Source organism: Aspergillus homomorphus (assembly GCF_003184865.1).
Source record: "Aspergillus homomorphus CBS 101889 unplaced genomic scaffold BO97scaffold_40, whole genome shotgun sequence".
NCBI lineage: Eukaryota > Fungi > Ascomycota > Eurotiomycetes > Eurotiales > Aspergillaceae > Aspergillus > Aspergillus homomorphus.
The window spans coordinates 236694-261234 of NW_020291926.1; the positions used below are offsets into that span (position 1 = coordinate 236694).

General features: G+C 52.7%; 11 protein-coding genes across 11 annotated transcripts; 5 read left to right on the top strand and 6 right to left on the bottom strand.

Annotated features, from left to right (window-relative positions):
• Positions 1–1366: 1366 nt before the first annotated feature.
• BO97DRAFT_427688 (BTB/POZ domain-containing protein) lies at positions 1367–2093 on the bottom strand (the record flags this gene model as incomplete). The annotated part of the gene is made up of 2 exons (XM_025697220.1): positions 1367–1982; positions 2032–2093. The coding sequence occupies 2 exons, from the start codon at positions 2091–2093 to the stop codon at positions 1367–1369; spliced, it is 678 nt and encodes a 225-aa protein (XP_025548362.1).
• Positions 2094–3369: 1276 nt separating this feature from the next.
• BO97DRAFT_396915 (pirin family protein) lies at positions 3370–4286 on the top strand (the record flags this gene model as incomplete). The annotated part of the gene is made up of 2 exons (XM_025694107.1): positions 3370–3718; positions 3775–4286. The coding sequence occupies 2 exons, from the start codon at positions 3370–3372 to the stop codon at positions 4284–4286; spliced, it is 861 nt and encodes a 286-aa protein (XP_025548363.1).
• Positions 4287–4966: 680 nt separating this feature from the next.
• On the bottom strand, positions 4967–5567 carry BO97DRAFT_186972 (uncharacterized protein). Its single transcript, XM_025690435.1, has one exon. The coding sequence runs from the start codon at positions 5358–5360 to the stop codon at positions 4998–5000; it is 363 nt and encodes a 120-aa protein (XP_025548364.1). The 5' UTR covers positions 5361–5567; the 3' UTR covers positions 4967–4997.
• Positions 5568–8871: 3304 nt separating this feature from the next.
• BO97DRAFT_186983 (NmrA family NAD(P)-binding protein) lies at positions 8872–10684 on the top strand. The gene is made up of 2 exons (XM_025690436.1): positions 8872–9961; positions 10019–10684. Exons 1-2 carry the CDS (start codon positions 9321–9323, stop codon positions 10431–10433), a joined length of 1056 nt encoding a protein of 351 aa, XP_025548365.1. The 5' UTR covers positions 8872–9320; the 3' UTR covers positions 10434–10684.
• Positions 10685–12564: 1880 nt separating this feature from the next.
• On the top strand, positions 12565–14259 carry BO97DRAFT_407917 (histone chaperone napB). Its single transcript, XM_025695734.1, has 3 exons — positions 12565–12848; positions 13042–13890; positions 13948–14259. The coding sequence occupies exons 1-3, from the start codon at positions 12725–12727 to the stop codon at positions 14046–14048; spliced, it is 1074 nt and encodes a 357-aa protein (XP_025548366.1). The 5' UTR covers positions 12565–12724; the 3' UTR covers positions 14049–14259.
• On the bottom strand, positions 13825–15155 carry BO97DRAFT_407918 (SNARE domain protein). Its single transcript, XM_025695735.1, has 3 exons — positions 14993–15155; positions 14260–14891; positions 13825–14147 (listed from the first exon to the last, which is right to left on the bottom strand). The coding sequence occupies exons 1-3, from the start codon at positions 15025–15027 to the stop codon at positions 14071–14073; spliced, it is 744 nt and encodes a 247-aa protein (XP_025548367.1). The 5' UTR covers positions 15028–15155; the 3' UTR covers positions 13825–14070.
• On the top strand, positions 14993–15749 carry BO97DRAFT_187048 (uncharacterized protein). Its single transcript, XM_025690437.1, has 2 exons — positions 14993–15375; positions 15489–15749. Exons 1-2 carry the CDS (start codon positions 15169–15171, stop codon positions 15678–15680), a joined length of 399 nt encoding a protein of 132 aa, XP_025548368.1. The 5' UTR covers positions 14993–15168; the 3' UTR covers positions 15681–15749.
• A 572-nt stretch (positions 15750–16321) lies between these two features.
• On the bottom strand, positions 16322–18427 carry BO97DRAFT_459399 (uncharacterized protein; the record flags this gene model as incomplete). The annotated part of the gene is made up of 6 exons (XM_025699281.1): positions 16322–16422; positions 16540–16984; positions 17050–17193; positions 17249–17605; positions 17874–18083; positions 18137–18427. 6 exons carry the CDS (start codon positions 18425–18427, stop codon positions 16322–16324), a joined length of 1548 nt encoding a protein of 515 aa, XP_025548369.1.
• A 740-nt stretch (positions 18428–19167) lies between these two features.
• BO97DRAFT_407919 (uncharacterized protein) lies at positions 19168–20966 on the top strand. The gene has a single exon (XM_025695736.1). It carries the CDS (start codon positions 19431–19433, stop codon positions 20811–20813), a length of 1383 nt encoding a protein of 460 aa, XP_025548370.1. The 5' UTR covers positions 19168–19430; the 3' UTR covers positions 20814–20966.
• A 151-nt stretch (positions 20967–21117) lies between these two features.
• Positions 21118–21890, bottom strand: BO97DRAFT_445691 (putative mismatched base pair and cruciform DNA recognition protein; the record flags this gene model as incomplete). The annotated part of the gene is made up of 2 exons (XM_025698573.1): positions 21721–21890; positions 21118–21543 (listed from the first exon to the last, which is right to left on the bottom strand). Exons 1-2 carry the CDS (start codon positions 21823–21825, stop codon positions 21118–21120), a joined length of 531 nt encoding a protein of 176 aa, XP_025548371.1. The 5' UTR covers positions 21826–21890.
• A 236-nt stretch (positions 21891–22126) lies between these two features.
• On the bottom strand, positions 22127–24183 carry BO97DRAFT_396930 (indoleamine 2,3-dioxygenase). Its single transcript, XM_025694108.1, has 2 exons — positions 23518–24183; positions 22127–23453 (listed from the first exon to the last, which is right to left on the bottom strand). The coding sequence occupies exons 1-2, from the start codon at positions 23806–23808 to the stop codon at positions 22248–22250; spliced, it is 1497 nt and encodes a 498-aa protein (XP_025548372.1). The 5' UTR covers positions 23809–24183; the 3' UTR covers positions 22127–22247.
• Between the last annotated feature and the right edge of the window lie 358 nt (positions 24184–24541).

Below are 24541 nucleotides of genomic sequence, written 5' to 3' on the forward strand. Positions count from 1 at the left end.
CCTGGTGATAGAGTCGATATATAGACAATGATTCCCAAGATAAAATAAAATTGAATAAAGATTTCTGTGTTGCTGTTCGTTAGTAAACTTCATCTGTCAGTCAATGCTTAGTCAATGCTTGAATGGGCTGGTCCAGCGACCCCTGCTGGGTATCCTCGCTCTGGATGAACTTGGTCTTGGTGGATAGCTCAAGTGCCACCTGCACTCCAACACAACATCCCACCCAGACGAAACACCAAAGGAAGGACGAAACCCCAAAATAAATGCCCAAGCCATCCAAAGAAAGCGGCTTTATTTAAGGCGCCTGAGACGAACGGCCAGTGCAAAAAAAGTGCCATAGCTTTTTCTTTTTTTCTGCACTCCATGTGACCACCACCGGTAGGAGGCCAGACCCATCCTGAGCTTCCGGGCCGTGGGGAAGATTCGCACGCTCCGAACCTTCTAGCCCCAGCCACAAAACCGTCGGGGAAGTTGGAACCTATCACGTCCGCGAACTAGAAAGGTTCTAGTTAGGTTGGTTATCAGTGTTATGTTTCTTGGAGAGTTTTGATGCTTCACCGTCTCTTTGCTGTTGGGAATGTGTCATGTGCGTGGTTGTTTGAGGTGGAACTGAGGGTTTCTTGGAGGTTGTGGCGTTGTTAGTTGGTTTGTTTGCTCGTTAGCTGGGTAGTGAATGTAGTTGGAGGTCTGATCGGTCAGGAGCTGCAGGATTTGGAGGGTATTTTGGGGAGGCTTTTGCGAGGTGGTGGGGTTTGGGTGGTGTGTCCTTGGGCTGAGATGGTGTTGTTGACGTGGAGTCGAGACTCGATTTGGAGATGGTGGGAAGGATGTGGTGCTGGTGTGCCCTGCGCTGTTGTTCCGATGTCATTTTGATATGTAATTGAATGGCTTTGTAGATTATGGCTTCGGGTCACGCTGTGGATTCCTTGTTGGATTGAGAAAAGGACAGGCTCAGTACCGAGGACAAAGCTGAGTCCGAGCATGGTGGGATTCGTCGCTTGCTGTAATGGCAAGCGCGCACGCTCGGAGCACATTGGCTGGCAATAAGATCAAGTTAAATTCATTTTCGTAGTAGGCATGCAAAGCTGTGAGGAACGTAGACTATAATTGGAATAACATTGCTCCTTCGGGATGGCCTGTGGCGCGGTCACTATACTATCACTAGTTCTCCTACCGAGAGTACTTGGATTTCACATTTCCATGATTGCTCAGGCTCAAATACTATATTCAACTCTCTCATTCATATGCAGCAAAGAAGATAAGAAATTTAAAGCAAGACAACTTGACCCCTCATCACAGTATCATAGCAATGGTACCACGGCTTTCGTCAGAGGATCAGTAAAATGGACTTTGCCAGAGCGCGCCATTACCCCAAGCAAAGTCTCTTGACTGCTGCAAGAAGATCCGTGCCGATTCTGGGATAACGCACAATCTCCGACGCGAACTTGAACTCTGTGTTCCGCAGATATGGTTCCACAAGTACGATGAGGAAAACTCGACGGACAGTGCTCCCTGAAGGCAACCTGTCCACCGACGCAAAGTGTTCTGCTTTGATATCTCTTATACTGTAGTGCCTGTCGGGTGGCCAGTATGGCGTCTCCCGTTTCGAGTTCATGTCCCGATCCGCCTTGATAGTCTGCTCAAGACTCATGGCAACACAATCTGTCAAATCACCGACCAAACTCATATCGGCGAATATAGCCAAGTCCAAATGACGCGAAAACGAATTGCTGCGGTCTTCACGCAGCAGAGTGAACTTGCCAGTATACAGCCACTCGATGAAGAGCTCGAATGTGTGCTTGCAAGTGTGGGTGCCTTCTTGCAGAGTGGCAGACAACATCTTGGCTTCAGTGAGATTGCTCTCGAACATCTTCAAAAAGTAGGGGGACTTCTTGCACAGAAGAGCCTTAGCCAACTGGTAGGTTGGACCAGCAGGCTCAAGTCGGATGCTGACTAGAGGCCCGTGGTATAGTGGAAGGTACCTATGAGGCTACGTTAGTATATGTTACTGTGAAGCTCGGGATCACTGACGCCTCCGCAAAAGAGTTCTTTGTCGCAGTCTGTGGCTCGGTTTCAGCATCTTGGGTCAGCATCATGTACTCTGTAGCCAGTCAATCAAAGATGCTTGTCTGAACGCCTTGGTATCCAGTCTCAAAATGTGTCAGGTGTGAGTTCTCGATATATGGTCAGCAAGAGAAGCTTGAAGTTAGTTGAGAAGCGTATAAGGAATGAGATTGGGGACACGAGATGAAAAGAGGCCTTTATGTAGTAGTGACGTTCCAGGCAAGCTTTGCTCCCTGTGAGAAGGGCGGTTCCTCGCCCATGGATTCACTAGCAAGCATGGAAGTTACAAACCTAGAAAAGCTGGACCCAAGGACCGACTCATCAGTTCTCACTCAAGGCTTTGGATGTATCAAATGGTACCGTTGAATGTGAAAAACTAAATAATGGTCTCCGATGATATGTCATATCCCAGGCGCCACCGATTTTCCCAAGGAATTTCATATGAAAAAGCAAACAGCGTTATACTGCAACAATACAGCTTTCACTGTTGCCAACAGGAGAACATTTCAGGAGGCGAATGTAGGAAAAAGTCCTATTCCATTTGTATGATGTTGAATGAGCAATACAGGTCCCAGGGAGTCTTTTCAAGGAAGACTGCAGTACAGAAATAGCATTTTCCAGGCACTGGTCTCTCGGACTCTGGCAGCGAAATTCAAAAACCATATCTTCCAATCTTAGCACCGAGAACGACGACAAGGATCATGGTTGCGCAGGTCAGTTAGGTTTCAGCAATATCTCTGAGGCTCTTCATGACTTATAAATTTAACATTGTCTTCAATCCATGATTCTGTATATTGCTAAAATCAACTCGATTATGTCATCACGGTGACCATTTCCCAACCAATCAGGAAGCTTACTTTATCCATCAAAGATCTTACAAATGTTGACAGATCACGGATGAGAACGTGCCAGTCAGCATTATTACCCAGAACTTATCAAACAAATCATAATACGACGAAATTCGACAGCTCAGAGGCTAGAATCTTCTCATTGAGAGAGACACAGCCCACTCAGCCACTTACAGCGCACAAAATGGGCGTTAACATGCTACCAGCATTATTTGCGGTTCTCGGTCGCCTTAGTCAGTCTTACCCCATGCTTACACGACGGATCTCCGCCCCGCCTGGACCTGCATGCCACTAAAACTATAAAGCCGATCGTTGATGGCGGCGACAGAGGGAGTAGTTTCTGAAAATGCGCATCGCACTCAATCCTATCACAACACCTCTCTACTCACTGATTGTCCTCTCTCCTCTCATCTTCTTCATCACCAAAGCAATTCTCTCACAGAACAACCACATCGAAATGTCCAAGCCTCTCGCACACGCCTCCATCGTTGCCCGCCGCTCTAGCGAGCGCGGGTACGCCGAACACGGCGGCTGGCTCAAGACGTTCCACACCTTCAGCTTCGCCAACTACTACGACCACAAGTTCAACCAATTCGGCAGCCTGCGCGTGCTCAACGAAGATCGCGTAGCTGCGCGCAATGGTTTCCCGACCCACCCCCACCGCGACGCCGAGATCTTCAGCTACATCCTCAGCGGAGAGCTTACGCACCGCGATAGCATGATCAAGAAGGGCGCTGAAGGTGCCCAGGGCAAGCAATTCTACCGGATGAAGAGAGGCGACGTGCAGTTCACAACTGGTGGCACAGGTAAGTTTATCTCCAATCGAATATCATCTTACAATTGCTGACCAAGTGGATCACAGGCATCGCGCACTCTGAACAAAACGAATCCAACAAGCCGGTACACTTCCTCCAGATCTGGGCCCTTCCCTGGAAGTACGGACTCAAGCCTCAATATCACACGAGAACATTCGACGAGGCTGCCAAGCGGAAGGGGTTTGTGCATATCCTGTCGCCGCTCGCTGCGGGTCCCGATGCCACGGCTGCGGAAGAAGAGGCGGCCGTCCCCAAGATACCGGACACTATTCCCATCCATGCGGACTTTGTGATGGGAGCTGGTATCATTGAGCCCGAGCAGACGTTCCAGTGGACTGTTGGCGCCGGTGATGCTGTCACCCAGAAGAAGCGCAATGTATACATCCACCTTCCCATGACCAAGGGCGGCAAGGCTAAAATCAGACTGGACTTCCGCGACAATGCGGTTCTAGAAGAGGGTGATGGTGCGTTCGTCACAGGGGTGAATGCGGGGGATGTGCTCAGTGTGGAGAGTATAGGCGAGGCGGAAGCGGAAGTTGTTGTCTTGGACAGCAACTAAATCGTTATTTTGGGTTTCTTTTCTACTGGAAGGCGTCTGTTTGGTCTTTGTGATATGGAAGGCATGGTTTTTTCGATAGATGATTTGACTAGATTATGACATGTATACTAGCGGGTGTTTTTGATAGATATAATGAATATTTGAGCCTTGACTATTCAAACATTGACCAGGAATGACTCGTTGAAAGGTTGACGGATCGAGGTTATTGCATACTTCAGTTTAGCTTATGGCCCATGCGCGGATGAAGCCAAACTATCGATACCCGCCCAATCAAGTGTAGCATGCCCGGTGATGTTCCTTTCATACTGATTGTGGTTGTCTCGGACTCGCCCGCTGCCACTGCGGCGTATTTGGGATCTTAAGCGTTGCTCTCCAGTCATCCTCAATCATTCCAAGGAGCCATTCAGCTGATGTCCAGCACAATCTCGACTACCAAACCTTCTCAACCTTTCTACTCAGCTCATCCCCTCAGGCTTGCACCCTGATTTCCATGACTCTCCATTCCAGACTCGTGCCAACGACCAGCTAACGAATCTCCCCACATAGATAAGATATAGCAATCCTTGAATCTGATCTAGGGCTGTGTCAGAGCATATCTTCATCTTCTACTGTCGTTTCTGGTATTGTAATCGTCCCACGACAAAATAATCTGCACTGCACAATTGCACTACACAGTTCCTCTTTGGATACTGAATCATATCTTGCAGCAGCTCAACACTTCTCACCAACAATGCCTGCCAATTCACTACAGTGACCGGGTAAACCCCTCGTTACAAACCCATGTGCCACGCTATTCCACCCCAAAGCATAGAACTGCCTCACCGCAGCAAATAACGGCAGCGACAGCAACAAGACAAGATTCGTGCGTATATGGGTGAAAAAGAAAAGGAAGACGATGTCTGTTTCATATTCGCAGCCCGTGCAATTACAGCAAGAAAATCGCGAAAAGGAGGCGAGCTGCTCAAGAACCTTCAAGAGCCACCTCGTCCTTCTCTCCGAAGCACATGGACAATAAACGGCTGGACCTAACCGAGCCCCGCAAAAAACACAACTGGTGCGTCTGATAACCAGCATATCGATTAGATCTCAAAATGTGTCACCGCCGGTGGCGAGATCCCGCAACTCCCAACGGCCTGGACCGATCGCTGGAACACACTCACATATACAATCAGATACTCAACAAATATGCTCCTTCGGAGCGGTCCGCGAATCCGAACGGACAATCCGAAAACACGCACTTAGACTAATTAGGGAGGTCACGGGAGTACCTCAACGAACCCAACCAAATAAAAATTTCTCGCGGAGACACGCTGACTACGAGATAGCAGCAAAGAAATGGCACGGGCTTCCGATGGGCCGGGGTCATGCACGCACACTCTCACCGGAGAATGGGGTCTGGATGGGGAGACGCACCATGACAGCATCTAGTCTCTAAGTCTACGAGTCCAGCCCCGGCCCAGCCCTGTAATTGCCAAAAAGCCGCAAAGTTGCCCTTGCAAGATGGACCAGCGGCCCAATCCATGATACCCCGCTTTTCATTGCGCAATTACTACTACGTAGATATGGGGTATGTCTAACTACACCTACAGTATACGATGGCTAGTTTAGCTCTATTGGAGTCAACGGATTGCGAGGGAGGCTCTCGATTGGTATGAGTCACCAGATACCTCAGCAATCGTTGCTTCCTTTTCTCTCTTCCCCCAGACAGGGTCCAAAAAGAATACAGCTGACCCCACCACCTCGGTCTAACCGGGCGGGTTGTCCGGAGAGATTGTTTCTGGGGAATTGCCTTCCAGATCGTTAGAGTATGCGTACTAGGGTAGGGATGACACGGAGAACTGACCCGGAGAACCTGACACTGACACGGAGAACCGGCGCCTTGTTATCTTCTCCTCAACGGACTCCGTTAGCCCAGGAAACTCCGAGTACAGTACCCAGCAGCTAGAAAAAATCTTCTGCCTCCGGTGATCATGATCAAGGATAGACGATGATCCGCTTCGCCCGAGCACCGTACACATTCTTGGCAAGTTGCAGGGGCGTGAGAATGTGCGGCGCACGGATTGGCCGGCGTGAGGGGGATTCCGTCGCCGATTGAAATGGGTCTGGAGACTGGAGTCGAACGTGGGCAGATTGATGGGGCTCAGCTTCACAGCAGCTACCTATGTCTTTCCGGCCGCGACCCTGTTCGAAGAAACATGCACGTTGCGGATGCTTGAGTTATCTGCGGCCCTGCCAATTCTCTTCAAGGGCTGACGCGCCAGGAAGTTCCGATTTACATACAGCTTGCCCGACAGCTGCGGTATAGTTCTCAGGCTAATTGCCAGTTAGTGTAGGCGGCGATAGGACTGGGATGGTTGGTGGTGGCTCGAGCTGGAGGGCGATCCGCGTGGTTGAGTGAGTGCGCTGCTTTTCTTCCCCGCTCTGGCAAAACCCCGCCCCCTCATTGGCCTGTCACTGCCGGGATCGGATCGCCTTGGAGGGGAGCATTTGCTCTCTATTGTACATGTAAATTAAAAATCTTTTAGTTCTTGATTTTTCTCTTTGCTCTCATGGGTGTCTATCGGCATTGATCGCCGCAGCGATACCTTTGTTGACGTTCTTATCGTCGTGCTCGACAGGTACACGTCCGGGACCCTATCTCATACTCAACAGGGGTGGTTCACCTGTTCGGAAATGCTTGCCTCTTCAGCGTACAGTGCGGAGTGTGTAGAACAACCACCATAGCATCAGCTCTCCAGCAAATGCCGTAATCCCTGGCTTCTCTCTTCCACTGCTCTCATAATGCCCTCATTTGACCATCATGGTGGACGAATCTGCTGAAGTTCGCCTTCCGACTACGCCTTGATTGCATCCCGAGTTACGTAAAACTAAACCCGATCAATGGCCAACTGCAGAACGTGCTGGTGGATGGATGTTTCTGGCGAATTCCTCCTTCCAACAAGCCCTGAACTACTACTGTCAGGGCTAGAAGATAATGGCGATCTCCTGAACTTGCCTGATCGGCCGATGCTGGCGGTCATCCCGGGGGGTTCAAGTAGTGTAGATACACAACCGGGCCAAAGAAGGCGGAATGAGGAAGGTAGATGGAGATGGAGATGGCCGACAGGAAGAAAGCCCTGACGCCATCTCCTACTACGACAAACATCAGTCAATCTTCACTGACTAGTCATACAGGAAGAGGAGAAGAGTACGACGACAACGACTGGAATAGGATATTTCATCCAGAGTTTTCAAGCCGCCTGACCTGGTCCAATTCTATGACTGATAGCCATTACTCGATATAAATCACCTCGGAAACCACATCGGATCAGACTCCCATCACGGGACGAGGATCTGTCTCCGTCATTTCTGCGAGAGTGGGAACATGCTCTTTCTTTTTCTCTGTCTGTGTCTGTGAGCCATTTGCAAAAGCGGTGGACTGACTGACTAGTCTGCGACTCCATTGTGTAGTGCGCGGTAAACCCCAGACGATCCCAATCCAGACCAGTCGGCTGTGTCTCCTAGGGTACATGGTGGATGCTGCAATTCTTGCTTGTTGGAACAGTTGGCTCCTCAGGTCCCCATCGTCGCAGACACACAGACCGCAGTTACTTATACAAGGGGCCCCTCCTCCCAGACCTTCGTTTCTTGTTGAACTATAGTATACCGACTGAGTTGAGGACCTTCTCCCTTTATTCCACGCATATCGTCGTTCTGGTGTGGTACCCGAAATAACAACCAACCTACCCCCCCTTTGTGCCTGAATTTAGCACGATCCTGCGTCATTGAAGGCGATCCCTCGTGCATACATACATATCGATTGTTTCTGGCCAGCAGGGCTGATTAGGGTCTCCTCTGGCTGTGGGTGCGAATCTCGGAACCAAGCACCGGACCTGATCCACGGGCTACTGCGGGCTTTTCAATTTTTTTTTTTTTACTCTTGCTGTTGTGGATATCAGTTTCGGCTTCAGTTCAGGTAGCACGGAAATTCCTTGTAAGTCTGGAATTTTGATTTTCCCTTGTCACCCTTTTGTTTTATTATTTTCGGTGTCGTGTTTTCGCCTGGTTATTATTACTTTATTTTTTTTCGGGGAGGGGAGGCTTTGCGTTATCGGTGCCCACCAGAGTGAGATCAATTCCCTCACTGGCGTCAGACCAGGTCCCGGGGAGGGTGTCCACAATCCACATTGCTTGCCCATGTTGGAGTATCCGGTGATTCTGATTATTCACATTTCCTTGTCCTGGTCAAGGGATATTCGTATTGTGTGCACTGAAGGGCCCGAAAACAGCGCATTCTCTTTTCCCATTTACTAACCAAAAACCCCCCTGCTCTTGGCGAGTAGTGTGTTGTATAGTAGTCTCAGCTGCGCCGATTTGGGGTTCAGGAGTTGGAGCATTATCAATTATCAACAATCCCGCCGCGCCATCTCCAACACTTTATTTTTTTTCCCCTTTATTTTTTCTTCTTCTGTGGCAGCGGAGTCTTTAGTACGCGGCGATTTCCTCGAATCTTCTGCCCGACGGATATCATCCATCCATCCCAGGAAGCAACTTCCCTTGAAGTAGTAGCTAAGCAGCTACAGTATCTTCAAGATCTTGCATCATCAACTTCTGCAATTGCGGCATTACTGATCAAAAAATCTGTCGCGACAAGACTAATAATAGTCCCCTGAGTTATATAACAAAATACGTTCCTCCTCATCATCGCATCGGAAGTTGTTCATCGATCTCCATATTTTCTCTTCTACCCCACCGTGCCGCCGTTTCTCCTGCCTCGTTCAACCACCGCTACTTGCTGCACTAGTCACGACCAACTTACGTTCCTGCGTGCGCTGTTGTGTGTTGTTGGGATACCACCTGACCTGGTCTCGGATTAAGGGAACTACATTTACTTACCTTGGGCTGCTCTCCGATCAAAATACTCTCACTTTTCCTTCCTCGTGTTCCTTTTTACCCCGCATCCTCTTTTCTTTCCTCCCGCAGCCGCTGGTGGCTTTTTCTTTCCCTCCCTCCTCCACATTTTTCCGACCTCTCCTCCTTCTTCTCCTTCTCCCCATGACACAACAAAAGACCATCGCTGTGGTAAACGCGACGGGCCGCCAAGCTGCGTCCTTAATCCGCGTTGCCTCGGCCGTGGGACACCATGTGCGCGCTCAGATTCATTCCCTCAAGGGTTTCGTCGCCGAGGAGCTGCAGGAGCTTCCGAATGTCACCTTATTCGAAGGCCCGCTGCTGGGCAACACTCGCCTGATGGATGCATTGTTCGAAGGCGCCAATCTTGCATTCATCAACACCACCTCACAATCGGGCGACGAGGTCGCAATCGGCCGCGACCTCGCCGACGCCGCCAAACGCGCCGGAACCATTCAACACTACGTCTACAGCAGTATGCCCGACCACTCCGTACACGGCCCCTGGCCTCCGGTGCCGCTTTGGGCCCCCAAATTCACCGTCGAGAACTACATCCGCCAGCTCGGCCTCCCTTCAACCTTCGTCTACGCCGGAATCTACAATAATAATTTCACGAGTCTGCCCTACCCTCTCTTCCAGATGGAGCTCATGCCGGATGGAAGCTTCGAGTGGCATGCGCCCTTTGATCCGGACATTCCGCTGCCCTGGCTGGACTCGGAGCATGATGTGGGACCCGCGTTGCTGCAGATTTTCAAGGATGGGCCGAAAAAGTGGAATGGGCATCGGTAGGTTTGATTTTTTTTTGTGTTGGAGGGGGTTGCGTACGTTGCTAACGACCGCAGTATCGCGCTCACATTCGAAACCCTCTCTCCAAATCAAGTCTGTGCGGCCTTTTCGCGTGCGCTCGGCCGTCCTTGTCGCTACGTGCGTGTTCCCAAGATCGAAGTCAAAGTCAACATCCCGCCGGGATATCGAGAACAGCTGGAGGCGATTGAGGTGGTGTTTGGACAGTGCGACGCGCCTTACTTCCCACAGCCCGAGTTTTCCCGTCCGGCCGCTGGTTCCCCTAAGGGACTGGGGCCTGCCAATGGCAAAGGCGCAGGCGCGGGTATGATGCAGGGTCCCGGAGGGGTGATTTCGCTTCGTGTGACCGACGAGGCCCGGCAGCTGTGGCAGGGGTGGCGCGATATGGAGGAATATGCGCGAGAGGTCTTCCCGGTGGAGGAAGAGGCCAACGGATTGGACTGGATGGTGTAGCGGTGGGAAGAAGAAGACTGTTCCAGTTGGATTCCGACGAGCACGTGCTCGCGGTTGTCGGTGAGTTTGGCTTGGGCCGTCACCTGATCGATGGCGCGATAGGCTCGCGATAAGGGCGAGGTTACACTCGATTTGAAAGCCTGCTCAAACCCGGGCTTTGACCGGTCGGAATTCCGCTCCATTTTAATCCCTCGCTCACGACAGGAGAGACGAGACGAGACGCTCACACCACTCTGCTCACCGAATTGCAGTCTTGCCTGTTGGCGCGCATTTTGCTTTGGCCTGTTTACTTTTTTTTTCTGCATGCATGCATCACCGGCGAACTGGCCTGGGTTTTTCTTATCAATGTCTCCAGGGAAAGAGGCATTCCAAAAAGAAGTGAGAAAGAAGAGAAGGTCTACACCTTAATGGGAAAGCAACAAACAAGAGGAAAGAGATTTGAGGTTATTACCGCTCAAACTCACCTCGGGAAAAAGTTTTTTTATCTTTGATTTCTTTTATAATGTTCTGGCTGAAACGCACGTCACGACTATGCAGGCATGATGATGGACATGTCGGGTTGATCGTGGATGTTCAGGATCAATCTGCACGCGCCAAAAGTTTCTTTTTTCTTTCACTCTCCATTCTTCTTCTTCTTTTTTTTTTGCACCTTCCATTCAATTTCTGGAATGGAATGGGTGTTCTTTCTTGTTTCTGTGCTTTTAGTTAATTTATTCCCCTCGGATGCTGCGTGCATCGGCGGCTACTGATTTATGCAATTCGATATTTTCAGCTTTGGTTTGAGTATTCGTATCTGTTTGGGACTAATGGGATGAGCGTGTAGATGCAAACATGATCTGGGTTCGATTCGACTCTCTGGGGCTACTATCGAATGTTCAAGCCCATGGCCAACAATTTCTGCCTTTGTCTCTTCTGCGAAGCTTCCAACTGACACAGTACTGCAGCTTTTGTAGAGATTATCTCTCTTGATTCCACTCCGTACGAAATATGAGCAATACTTTACCACAGAAACAGCTGGCAATCCTCCTCTTCGAAAGGCATTTCATTCTCATGAGGACTGATCCATGGATCTGCGAAATAACCAATCGAGAACCTTTTATGCCGAGGAATCGAAGTCCACACACAACCGATCATGTACAAAGACTACATCCAGACGGAGCGAAAGACAGGTACCTTTCAACATCCTTGGGACATCATTTACCAACCGATCCAGCGAGAGGGTATAGATGTCTATGAGTCTCTCAGCAGGAAATGAGCATTCTGTCCAGGTTCCAACACCAGATCCACTCAGAAGAATCGCTGAGCGATAGAGAGGTATTACCTACAATGCCAAGGCGCAGCTATCCGTATAACCCCAGTCGGAGAGCCATACAGAAGACTTTCGATGCAGCAGTACTCTGTAGTCAGTTTGAATCTCTCTGGTTGATCTTATAGGGAACTTGACTGGAGATACTCATACTATGCATGCACAAGGCTTATGCATGTGATGACGTCACCATCATTCTCACCATATACCCTTTGAATCTTAGAATATGAATGTATAGTCTATTTCACAGGCAGAACAGAGTAATCTCCTCAGGGATCATACCCAGCACTCAAGAACATACCACACAAACCTGTCTGCATAAGAACTCCTAGTGCTAACAACCAACATGCCAGTGGATGGTAATTTGTAAAAGCTGAGAGGTCCCACCCACCCCTGAACTAACCAAAGGAATCTATGGAACTGGCTAATTAACCCCATTAATGTCCCCATTACAGCACCGGGACCACCAATCCAATACCCCAACCCAATGAGAGGAATATCCTTAGTAAATTAACACTTGAACAGCAAACAAAGCGGCAAGGCTTGAATCAAAAGCTTACTCACATCTTAGCTAACGACCCCAAATTCCCCATAGAGTACCAATAAGCAACAGGAAACAAAACCAAGCGAAAAAATCTGCAAACAAGCTAGTCCAGCTCCGGAAGCTCAGCTCTCCCGCCCGGCGCTTTTGGTTAAGCTAAGGTATACTAGGTAGGCGGTCCATAGCCTGTACTGTGCCGCAAAGCTAGTTAGTTAACTACTTCCAGTAACTAAGGTAGTATTACTGAGCTATCAGTCAGATTGCAGTGCAAGTGCCCGGGGGCCGTTAGTTAGCCGTCGACTTAACTTTTTCATTCACTTTCCTCTCATTCTTGTTCTTACTCTCCTCGCCTCACTTCATTATCGATTCCTTCTTGGATTGATTATCGGGAATCTACACTATCTAGTCAAATTTATTTCATAAAGAACGCATACACACAAGACAATGTCCACTGAGCAACAAAACCAGTCGCTGATGGAGCGGATCCAGCGGCCGGAGATGAGCAAGGAGACGCAGAAGAAGATTGCGATGGTGGAGCAGGAGTTTATCCTGGCCGAGGTTGAGCAGTGTGAGTTACTACTTCTTCTCTTTTCTTTGCTTTGCTGTGGCTTTTTGGGCTGTGGGTGTGCGCACTCTGCGCTGGCGTGAAGCTACGGTGTTGCTACTGAGTGAGGCTTGCATTGCGCTTGGAGGTGGATTGGACTGGTTGCTTACGATGAATTTGATTGACGGTATGACTGATGTATACGATTTTAATACAGTGCGCCACTCCACACTCCTCTTCCGTCCCCTCTTCGAAAAGCGCAAGGAGCTCATCTCCACGCCCGACCTGGTCGACACCTTCTGGACGCGCGTGATGCTCAACGCGCCGGCCGAGATCGAGGAGCACATCACCATGGAGGACGCGACGATCCTGGCGTCCACGCTTAAGAACCTCAGCGTCGAGCGGTTCGAGGTCGACGACAAGGGCAACGGCGAGCCGCGCAGCTTCCGTCTGACCTTCGAGTTCCGCACCGGCGACGAGAACCCCTACTTCACCAATCAGACCTTGGTCAAGGACTTCTACTGGCGCAAGCAGGTCATCACCACTGCCAATGGCCACAAGCGCCACTGGGACGGCCTGGTCTCGGAGCCCGTCCGCATCAACTGGAAGGAGGGCCAGGATCCCACCAAGGGGTTGCTGGACGCGGCCTGTGATCTGGCCGATGCCGAGAAGAAGAAGGCCGCGGACACGGACCGGAAGGAGTTGCCCGAGTTTGAGGCGCTGATGCGCAAGCGCGATGAGGTTGAGGCCGCTGGCGATGAGGCCAAGGCTGAGGATGACGAGGACGAGGATGATGTTCCCGAGGATGCGCCCTTGAGCTTCTTCTCGTTCTTTGGCTACCGCGGGAGCGACGTCACCGCTGAGCAGTCGAAGGCGGCGACGAAGGAGGAGGAGGAGAAGTATGAGAAGCTGAGCAAGGGTGAGGACGTCGAGGAGAACGACGACGAGGACGACGAGGATGATGACCTCGAGGATGACTTCGAGTTCATCGAGATCTTCCCTGGTGGCGAGGAGCTGGCCATCGCCGTCGCCGAGGATCTCTGGCCCAACGCGATGAAGTACTTTGGTAAGTGATGTCCGATTACCTTGCGTTTCACATTCCACCTTGACTGACGGTGTCTAGTCACGGATGCTACCATCGAGGAAGGCGACTACTACAGCGATGTCGACGTGTCCGATGATGAGGACGAGGATGAACGTCCCCGCAAGAAGACTAAGGTCTAAATCGGCCTTTTCAACCCTTTCCTCAAAGCACAAGCAGCAGGATCAGGAGGAGTACTAGAACGAATATCAAGACGGCGATGGCGAAGGAGGACATTGTATCTATGGGCGACGATCTGATTAGTGATTTTTTCTTCATTTTGTTTTGTTTTGCGCAATCGGGGTTGGATAGAGCACCCTCCCCAACAAAAGTGAGAAATCGATTTTCCCTTACCTTCATTCTTCCGAATGATATGCTTCAACCTCGACATGCCGCTCTGTACCTTTCCACCAACGCGATCGGCCAACGTATCAACCTCATCAATCATGACCGCCTGCTCCTCCAACTCACGGCCCATATCATCCGCCTGCTGCCGTAGATTGCCCACTGTCCGAAACACGCCATCAAGCTGCTCATCCTGCTCATGCATCAGCTCCATCTGCCGCTGCTGCTCCATCGCCGCATAGTAATCATCACCACCCGACGGCGACAACAACCCGCCAGCATCCCCATCATCGAAATCCGCCGGATTCGGCAACCCATGCGTTGCGGCGGTTGTCGTTGTCGTCGCCACCGCCCGCTGCAACTCCTCCCGCATATTCTCCACCTCGGCGCCCACCTCCGTCACGAGACTCCGGCGCCGCTGCACCTCCTCCAGCTCCAATCCGAAGCGGTACGGATCCTGCTCGATCGCGCGCACGCTCTCCACGAGATCATCCAGGTCGGCTGTGAGATCTGTCAGCGTGGTCTCGAGTTCTGATCGCGCTTGCTGTAGCTCTGGGTTGCTGGGCGATTTGGCCAGTGACCGGATGCGCAGGTATGAGGCGAATAGGGGCCGTGTGCTTTGGAGCGTGGAAAGAACCTCTCTGTTTTTTGGGGGGGTTGTATGTTAGTTTGCTTCCGTATGTTGTCTGTCGGGTGGATTGGACTGGATTAAGGGACTGGACTGGGCATGGGCGGAGCTTACGCTTGGACTTGGAGGAAGGGGTCTGTGTAATCCATTGTTGCGGTTGTATATAGTTATTTGGGGTGAGGAGGGTAGAGTGTTGTATGAAGTGCGTAGGTAGAATGCGAGATTCGAGAGGAGACGGATAGATAGGTTGTAGGGTAGGTAGGTAGGGACTTGGTTGTCGGTCGTCGGGGATGCCGTTGTTGATACGGACGGGCGATGGTGGCAGGATTGCTGCATGGGGTAGGGCGGTCGGGAAGGCGGTGGTATATTTTTGGGGTCAGGCTTGTGCTGCATCGGCGGTGCCCCCGGTTTATGCGGGGTGCTCTTGGTCCAGCTCAGGCTGTAGAAGTTGGTATATACTGATCTCGTTCTCACTTTCGCTTTTGATCTTACTTCCAGTAAGCCCCTCTGTATATGCTCACTTGTCGTGTGGTTCCTACGTCTTCTGAAGACATCAGGGGGCGTATTACAGTTGTTTCCATCGACTTACAGTAGTACATTGATTGTGCAGTACAGTGCCTACACGGCCGGATATTTGTCTAGTTTATCCTTTTCGACATACATCCTTTTCTGCGATGCTTCTGGCTGTCTCCTCGCTAGAACTCGTGAAACTCCCGAGCGTTTACTTTGTTATCTCCGGTCCACTGGACAACCTTACTTGCTCTTGGAAAGAATGCTAGTATATCTGGCACGAACAGCCTAATCAACCTTCGCGAATCATACAAACAAAGCAACCACCTCTCGCGCACAATGACAAGCCATGGCTTCTGGGTTAAATGCACCGTAATGTTGCATTACCTCTTTGACACCAAGTCCACAACCCCGGCATAATCAACGAGGTCAAAGGCAGGGGCGGCGCAAGTGCTTGCTCCGCGGTGGGCTCAGTGGAAGTTGGATCTTCCACCGACGTCTAGTCCATGAAGAAACAGATGTGGCTGCATTACTCAGCCAGAGCTGCCTGCTGTAGCCATAATTCCCACATCCTCTATCGTATCCACCCTGAGGAGACATATACTAGGTATCTGCATCCATCGCCTTAGTATGTGGAATAGCAACCTTCGATCAAGCTCTACCAGCCCAGCAAAGACATGCTTTCGACTCGCAGGCAGATATATGCAAAGGTTGGCTTGGTGATGCCTATCCTCCCCTCCTCAAGCCAGATTTGACAAAGACAATCAAGAAGCTGTAGATCCAGCTTTGGTTCATGTGCTATATGACATGTCCAAGATTTCAGGGCCGCAGAGCTCCGGCTGAGTTGTTTGATCGGCCGTAATCGGAGTCTACGGAAATCCGAGACAGAGCATTACATGCGATACAGGACCGGCGATTGATAGGCATCTTTCTTCATTTGCTTATAGCTATCCTGTTATTCCAATCACGTCCTCGAAATTGATGATAACTTAGAAGCCGCTTGAATTTCGTTCCACGGGAGAGCCAAACAAACACTGTAACAATTCAAGCATCAACCACAATTCTAGAACAAGTCCAACACACTCGGACAATTGACACCATCAACGTAACCAACCAACCAATCAAAGCCACTAAGAGCATAGCGCGAGAACGGTCTCCCCCATAAGCCGTCAGCCTTCCCCTGACCGTGATGGACAGGTGATCGCCTCCGAGCCGGGAGAATACAAGCCTGCCATTCTCTCCATCATCGACGCCAACGATCGCGCTCGGTGCGAACAGCAAAGCTTCCCCTACGTTGAGGTGCACGATCTTCTCGAAAAGAGTAGCCGGTCTTGTACGATCTTTTTCAGTCTGGTCAGGCATGATCTTGTCTTTGACACAATCCGTAGCAGCAGCTAGGTGTTCTTTCAGAGTACGCATCCACTCCGGGGAGCTGAAGCGATGAACGATAGTCACTGAACAGAGGTTCAATAGCGCTGTTGAGACGGTTGGCTCCTGGGTCGAAATGATGGCTCGGACTGCGAGGTGGCGCTGGAGCCGAACTGCGGACAGGATCGTGTCTGTGAACACTGTCGCCTCTGGAGAGGAGTTCATATACTGTTTTTTCCACCCCCGTTAGGATTTAGGTTCCATGAAGAAATTATAGGGGCGTATTTTCCTACCTTATGCGCCTCATCCAGAGCAAAAACTCGACCCACGTCAGAATCCTGCTGAAGGAAGATCCCCAGGCAGATGTTGAAGAGCGAACAGGCGGTCTCCGGAGAGATACAGGGACACGAGAGGTCGACGATGGTAAGTTGGCCGGGCTAAACGACTGTATCAGATTCAACCGAACAATGCAAGTAGTAGGGGGATACAAACCACTGGCTTCCACTCGGTGCCTGCATCCGAGGGTGACTTCTTCGTCCGTGCAAGACCAACAGTCTGAGCACTCGGCATAAAGCTCTCGAGCGTCTCCAAGCGTTGATTCAGAGGGCCCATTTGAGCGGGCGTCAGCCCCGAGTTGACCACGCGCGCCTTGAAATACTTGTAGTTAAAACCCCCGCCACGGACTTGCTGGGTAATTCGCATCTCGCGCAGGATCCGCTTGACAGTCTCCATATACAGCGGGACATCTTCCTGGCCCACAGCCATCAAATCCATCATCCGTTTGGTGTTCAGGTGTCTCTGGTCCACCTGCAGCGGCTCCACCGACACGTCCAATTGTGCGTACGTCTCCTTCATCACCACTCCGAGTTAGCCATCATAAATAACCCTTACTAAAAGCACCCTCTGCGCACCCTCAATACATATAATAGAAGAGAGGCGTCCCGGGGAAGAACCCCCGGACCCCCTTTTCTTTCAGCTCCCTGGGCACCTCATTCCTATACCCAGAGATAAGAGAGTAGCCGGGGGAGAACCCCCGGACCCCCCTTTTCTTTCAGCTCCTTGGGCACCTCAACCCTACATCCAATACAAAAGACCAAAGAAAGAAAACATAACTCACCAAGATACTCCCCAAATTCGTCGGCGCGCAAAGCACCCGCACACTCACCGCAGGATGCGACGCCAGAAACGCTGCCTCGCACGGCGCGCCCTTTGTATCCGAGATGAAGGTATCGTAGTGGAAGACCACAGCCGTGAGCGGCTTCGCGAGCCGGCCCAGCGGCAATGGGATCAGGCACGCCTCCAGCATGCAGGACAGGGTGTGGCTTTTCTTTTCCCGGAGCCCTGGGCGCCGCAGATGAAGGTGCTGGAGGGTGCGGTGACGTTGAAGAATAGCCGCGGATCTTGGTCGGTGGGTTCCAGCGCCAGTTCTTGGTTTGTCGAGGTGTTGGGTTCGGGGCTTGACTTTGCGAGGAGGCTGATCTGGAGAGCACTCGCGTCGCTGGGGGCGGCGGATTCGAGGTGCTGCAGGGCTGAGCTCGCGATTATGGGGGCTAGGGAGGTGGTGTCTTTGTGGTGCTGGGCTGGGCTCAGGTTTAGGAGCTGCATGTGGTGGTTCAGGACTTCCTTTGAGAAGAGAGAGGATATTGATGGGAGGGGGGTCGGTGGGCACATTTTGGGCTGTGTTGGGATGGAGAGGGGTGGGTGGTGGTGTGTTCGGATTGGGAAGTTAGGGAGATAGGTCAGGTTGGAGGAAGAGACTGGAGATGTGGGATTATGGAGAGGATGTACAAGGTTTTCCTTTTGGGTATGTTGAAGAAATGCAGCAGTGAGTGAATGTATCTATGTACTTTATAGGGTCACCTGACTCAACGAAAGCTTCTTCTTCTTCTTCTTCTTCTTCTTCTTCTTCTTCTTCTTCTTCTTCTTCTTCTTCTTCTTCTTCTCTATTCGAGGTATGTACTATACCCAGTGACGCCCAGCAAGCTGCTCCAAGTGTTTGAGATCCAGCCACCCAAACCTCGAAGTCACCCCGGATCGTTTGGCAATCATGTTCTCATCAAGGCTCATATCAGAGTGACTCCGTAGCTGCCTAAAGGCTTTGCTTTGGGTATATCGGACAGGATATCAACAAGCATGCTAAGAATCTAGCACGCCACCCGGGCCTTTCGACTCAGGGCATTAATCTATCAATATTGAAGTCTCTAGTTGAGCCTAGGCAAGACATGGGACTACACTCTGAGCAGCAACTCCTCCAAGAGCTCTTCCTTCGGTATGCTTTCAGAATTAATGGTTCTTGCCCGGCAAATTACAGTGGTTTCCTTGAGTATCCTGATATATGCCATCAAGAATTCTTTCACGGATGCATATTCTCTACGCTTTCACCAGAAGTTGTCAGCTGCATGAGAACCTCCGTCTGATAACAATGATATACCCATATCGTACTCACCTTGTCCACTGGACAAGTTCATTGTCTGCGATGATGGGATGAGTTGCTCGCAGACGTATAATAAGACGCAAGAAATGCCCTACCTCAGCAATCACCAACGACATGGCCTCTTCTCCAATCGCATTGGATACATTCTCGACCGTAGAGATATGACGGACCCTCTATCTGATGCTATTGGAGACGCAATCGACCGCAGAGACATTCTCGACAGTGAAGGCATACTTGAACATGGAGACCATTGCGATCATGGAGACTCTCTCGCCCATGGAGACCCTGAAGACCCTCCCAACCGCAAAGCCAACTGACGGCAAGCTCTCCAGCCCTGTGCCAGGGCCGGGAACCTGCACAAGGTTAGAGGACCTGCCGATGGATGTCTTCCTACTGTACATCGTAACCCAACTCCACCGACGCGACCTCCGCAACCTGCGGTTGGCCGCGCCGGACCTAGTGCACACACTGGGGGCGGTGCTGCAGCGACGGTGCCTGGGGTGGGCGATGCCCAGCGCGGCAACCTACGAGCGGTGCATGGAGCGAAGCGAGAACGGCCACCTGCAGGCAATCCGCTTGCCGGAGCCGCTCGAAGTTTCGTTTATGCGAAACTGGGTGTTTTACCACTCGGACTTGACCCACCAGCCGTTCGCGCTGGCGATCCTGGAGGGCCGGTGCGGCGTGGTGCGGAACGTCCTGGACGCGGGACTTAATCCGCACTCGCTGTACGACCTCTACGGCACGCCGTTCTGGTTCCTGGTAATCAGGAACAGGACCGTGAAGATGCTCGAGCTGTTCCTCGCCTACCCGGGGATCGACGTCAACCAGCAGACCAGCTGGCATACCCTCGTCCTCGACGACCTGCCGGCCGGGAGGTGGCACGGTTGCCAGAGGCAATATCCTCAGCTGTGGTTTGACAAGCACACCATCCTCCGGGACGAACCTGAGGAAATTCAAGAGGATACGGTGAAGATCATGGAGATGCTGCTGGCCCGCGGCGCCCGATTCAATACCCTGGACTTCCTCCGGTTCATGGTCTGCCGTCCCCGCGGGCTAGAACTCCTCCGCCAGGCTATCAGGAATGCCAACTATGTCGACGATGGCTCGGGGAAGCTCCTCATGCACCTCGCCTACGCGCTGCGCTTCCTTTCGCAGACTGTCGTAGACGTGCTGCTTCAGGAGCTTCCCGACGCGCGCACCAGGAAGGTCGGTTGTCTCGTCAGAGACGCTCTGGAGCGACGGGGTCATTTTCGCAGGTGGGGACGCCCCTCCTGGCGGATGATCGCCCACATGATCGAGGAGGGCTTCCCGTTGGGCTCCCTGGCCGGCCTGCCAAACGCCGAGTTTGTCGAGCTGGCTATCGTCCTCGACAAACTGACCCCCAATCCCAGATGGCACGGCTCCGACGAGCTGCCGGCCAGGGCTCGCCAGCGGTGGTCGCGTCTCGCAGAGCTGCTTCTCGCGCGTCCTGAGCTGCAGCAGGCCGGCTTCCAGCAATGGCGAGACCCAGTCACCATGCTCAAAGACCCGCTCCGCTCCGCCGTCGTCTCCCGAGACTGGCTCCGCGTCAACACTTTGCTCAGGCAGAATACCGGTCAGTGGCAGCGCATGAAAGGCTACTAAAACCCCCACACCCACCCACTTTCCTACAATACATAAATGTATAACAGAATAAAAGCGTCCCGGGGGAAAACCCCCGGACCCCCCTTTTCTTTCAACTTCCTGGAAACCTCAATCCTTGCACAAGAGATAGAGAGTATCCGGGGGAGAACCCCCGAACCCCCCGTCCTTCCAGCTCCCTGGAAACCTCAATCTTATGCAAACTACAAAATCGATATAATAAGAGGATCAAAAGTATTCAATCAATTGAAATAGATATTATATTCATAACTCATGACATGGATCTAACTCAGTGCGAAGCACTAAGCTAAGCCTTCCGCTGGATATCAACCTCGGCCCCGCGCTGCCTCGCCTTCCCCTCATCATGCACGTCGCGCCACGCGGCCTCCTTGCTCTCATCCCCCGTCGCAGCAGCAGCGACCTTGCCGACGCCGCCCTCGACGCGGCCCTTGACGCCCTGGCCCCAGTCCTGCAGCTGGCCCTCGGCCTCCTGCTGCTTGCCGGCCGCGTTCTGCTCCTGGCCCGCGCGCCGCAGCGACTCGTTGCCCACCAGGTTGCCCAGCGACTCCTTGGCCGCGCCCAGTGTCTGGTCCCAGCTGCCGTCCGTGCGCTTGGGGTGGTCGGCGGCCGTCGCGCCGGTCGCGGGGTCGGCCGTCACCGGGCCCAGCTTGGCTGCTGTGTGGCTTGCTTCGTTTTCGGCTTTGCCGGTCTGTTCGGTTTGGTGGCCTTGGCTCTATATAAGGTATCCGTTAATATCGGGTGGGTCATTATTCTGGGTAGAGGATTGAGGTGGCCAGGGGGCTGAAAGGAAGGGGGGTCCGGGGGTTCTCCCCCGGAACGTCTTGTTGTGTGTATTTTGTGTTGTGTATGGGGGTGAGTTGGGGGGGGGAGAGGGGGAGAGAGAGCGTACCTTGGTGGAGGCGTCACCGGTCAGGGAGCCGACGGCGCGCTGGGCCATGCCCATGCCCTGGTCGAGGTAGGACTTGAGGGTGGAGGAGTTCTCGGTGTTAGACATTGTGAGTGGTGTTTGTTTGGTAGAAGTTTGGGTATAAGGTTGTGTGATTGTAGTTGTGGTTTGCGGATTGTGGAAGTAGAAGCAGTAGTAGAAGTCTGATTGTTTGTGCTGATGATACAGACCAAAGTGGTGGTGGTGATGGTGTTTTTATAATGACTTCGTCTGGGGTAAAAAGTGCCAATGACGTCAGTCTCCCTCCATCGACGTCATCTCCGCTCCCGCTCGTTTGCGCCTCCCCGGTCCAGGGCCAGGAACAATGGACCTGACAATGACGTGTTTGAGGCTTGATGCTTTCATTCTGGGCTCTTGGTTCGCGATCTATGTACAACGACACGATGCCAATTTGTGGCCCGTGGGTCCGCTCGGAAAAATGATTTGTAACGCTTGCAAGAATGCTGGGCTAATACAACTAGACAAGAAAACTACCAGTGACAGATGCCCCCCTCGCTATCGTCCGCCGCCCACGTCCCCGACAGCCCGACCACCTGGAGATGGCCGTCGTGGTTCTCGCCCACCTTGCTCAGAGCCGCGAAGCTGGACTCCGACGGGCCGTTGCTGAGCAGGCGGCGCGCCCACGCGTCAATGGCGGGCTCGCCCGTCTCGTCGCGCGCTTGTTTCAGGAACGGGATGAGCGCCGTGCCCCCCGTGCCGCGCAGCTTCTTGGGGTCCGTCTTGTCGCCGGAGCGCGCGGCGGTGGCCAGGTTCATCGGGGCTGCCATGTGTTGGTGGTGGTGCCGCTTGGGGCTGATGGCGCGCGAGTAATTCCGGGCCGGCCGTGCGTCGCGCGACTGGATGATGATGTATCGCGACACGATCTGGATGTGCTTGTCGCGCATCACGCGCAGCATCGACAGACAGGCGTCGTACGCGATGCACAGCGCCTTGTCCGATCGGCGCGCTTCCACATACTCGCGGATGTTGGCCACCGCGCTCACGTGTTCCAGGAAGCGGCGGTGGGCGGCGGGCATGTAGGAGCGCATCTCCTGGATGAAGCCGTGGCGCGGCGCCCCGGCCACCCCATCCTGCTCCTTCGTGGGCGGTGTACCACCAGGCCGCATCTCGCCCGTGGGACGGTGCTCGATGCCCAACGCGATGTCGAAGAACTGGATCAGCGAGCTCTGCGCGTTGCTGCCCCCGCCGTACTGCCGATACTCTGGCTCGCCACGGCCTGTGTCGTACAGCAGCCCATGGGGGAGGCCGGCGTCCGCCATGTTCTTGCTGCCAGCCAGGTATGGCCGAATGCGCTGGTAGAACACGTACGGGTCGCAATGCTCATACATGCGCTCCAGCAGGGCCCCGACCTCGTCGATCACCTCTGCCAGCTGCTGCAGACACTCGGTGACGACGAGGCTGTTGCCCGCCCGCGCGGCGGCGATGGCCTGCAGAACCAGCGGGATCGACGGCGCCCCCCGAGCCTCGATGGCCACCGACACCAAGTAGAACCACTTCTCGTCGTAGGAGCCCGTGAAGGTGTTGATGCTGTCCAGGTTACTCAGGTCATCCACCGGTTCGTCGGGGAAGATCGGCTTGTAATTCCACAGGCACACGCCCGCATACGTCGCCACGGGAGGCAAACCCAGGTGATCACACACGTCGAACAGCGGCACTGTCAATTGAGGAGGGATTTTCTGGGACCAACCCATCGTCAGCTCAGCCTGTCATCATTCGTGGGGGTTTCACCGTGTTACCAACCTCGGCGGGCCTGCTTCCACCCCAGACATAGCCATGTAGCATAAACACCAGTACCACGTAGGCCCTCCGCCACTCGCTCTCGCACTGCAGGTATGAAACGGACAGCATGGGCATTTGATCCACCGCCTCCCGCATCCGTCGGCTGATCAACAGGGCCGGGATATTGGTCGCGATCCACTCCCACCGAGCATAGTACGGATCGGGGAGAACGTCAATGGGGAGCTCGGAGGGGAGGAACCCATGGTCCGGCGAAATGCCATAGTCTGCCAGAGCAGGAATCGGAGGTAGCATGGTGGTTGTTAGATGGGAGGCAAAGGTGATGATGATGATGATGATGATGCAGATGCAGATGCGCCAAGGAGAGCACCCCCTCGAAAAAGATCCAGAGAGAGATCAGAAAGACTACAGGAACCAGCAGAGCGGGTAATTTTAATCAAAGCTGTTGCTCACGTGCAATACCTCGTCTGGTGCAGGAGGCCGTCACGTAGAGCTGGCAGTCGTGTATCTGGAATCAGGTGTACGAAAGGAGAAGCAGCTCCGAGATGGCTGCGCGAGTGACGGCGACAGTGCTCGCAGGGCGAAGCTCGTGCGACAACCGATTTGGTCGCGCCCAGGCCGGATTCGAATCGATCAGGGATCAACTGCGGAGATCCAGAATCCCTGGGATTGGAATGCGTTGTTTGAGGGGGGGGGGGGGGGCAAGGAAGTGGTGAGGCAAAAAGAAGAAAACAAGACACTGTCTATTTTACCCGCGACACCTGTAGGAAGAAGAAAAAGACTCGACCAGAGAACAAGGGAAGTGTCATGGAAGAAGGTTTGGAGCTCGGAGTTTCTTAAGATATAAGCCTCGCTTGGTTGTCACGGAAGGTCACGGAGATGTGTGTAGGAAGAGAGGGACAGAGACCAGGAATAACAAGAGGTGTCAGTCAGTTCAGTTCCACTCAGCAAGACCGAGAATGGCAATGTTCCGGGAAGTTTAAATTGCTCAAAAGACTGTGATTGCTTTCCAAAGAGCGAGGAACCG

What these genes read in the sequence shown, in the direction of transcription:
- BO97DRAFT_396930 (XM_025694108.1), bottom strand. Translation starts at nt 23,808, where the DNA reads ATGCTACCTCCGATTCCTGCTCTGGCAGACTATGGCATTTCGCCGGAC. An exon ending in GTGGAAGCAGGCCCGCCGAG is followed by an intron (nt 23,454 to 23,517) that starts GTTGGTAACACG and finishes GGTTGGTCCCAG; the next exon opens with AAAATCCCTCCTCAATTGAC.
- BO97DRAFT_187048 (XM_025690437.1), top strand. Translation starts at nt 15,169, where the DNA reads ATGCCGTTGTTGATACGGACGGGCGATGGTGGCAGGATTGCTGCATGG. An exon ending in CGCTTTTGATCTTACTTCCA is followed by an intron (nt 15,376 to 15,488) that starts GTAAGCCCCTCT and finishes TTGATTGTGCAG; the next exon opens with TACAGTGCCTACACGGCCGG.
- BO97DRAFT_186983 (XM_025690436.1), top strand. Translation starts at nt 9,321, where the DNA reads ATGACACAACAAAAGACCATCGCTGTGGTAAACGCGACGGGCCGCCAA. An exon ending in AAAAAGTGGAATGGGCATCG is followed by an intron (nt 9,962 to 10,018) that starts GTAGGTTTGATT and finishes TAACGACCGCAG; the next exon opens with TATCGCGCTCACATTCGAAA.
- BO97DRAFT_186972 (XM_025690435.1), bottom strand. Translation starts at nt 5,360, where the DNA reads ATGCTGGTTATCAGACGCACCAGTTGTGTTTTTTGCGGGGCTCGGTTA.
- BO97DRAFT_407918 (XM_025695735.1), bottom strand. Translation starts at nt 15,027, where the DNA reads ATGGATTACACAGACCCCTTCCTCCAAGTCCAAGC. An exon ending in CCCTTCCTCCAAGTCCAAGC is followed by an intron (nt 14,892 to 14,992) that starts GTAAGCTCCGCC and finishes CCCAAAAAACAG; the next exon opens with AGAGGTTCTTTCCACGCTCC. An exon ending in TATCATTCGGAAGAATGAAG is followed by an intron (nt 14,148 to 14,259) that starts GTAAGGGAAAAT and finishes CGTCGCCCATAG; the next exon opens with ATACAATGTCCTCCTTCGCC.
- BO97DRAFT_407917 (XM_025695734.1), top strand. Translation starts at nt 12,725, where the DNA reads ATGTCCACTGAGCAACAAAACCAGTCGCTGATGGAGCGGATCCAGCGG. An exon ending in CCTGGCCGAGGTTGAGCAGT is followed by an intron (nt 12,849 to 13,041) that starts GTGAGTTACTAC and finishes ATTTTAATACAG; the next exon opens with TGCGCCACTCCACACTCCTC. An exon ending in CAACGCGATGAAGTACTTTG is followed by an intron (nt 13,891 to 13,947) that starts GTAAGTGATGTC and finishes GACGGTGTCTAG; the next exon opens with TCACGGATGCTACCATCGAG.
- BO97DRAFT_407919 (XM_025695736.1), top strand. Translation starts at nt 19,431, where the DNA reads ATGGAGACCATTGCGATCATGGAGACTCTCTCGCCCATGGAGACCCTG.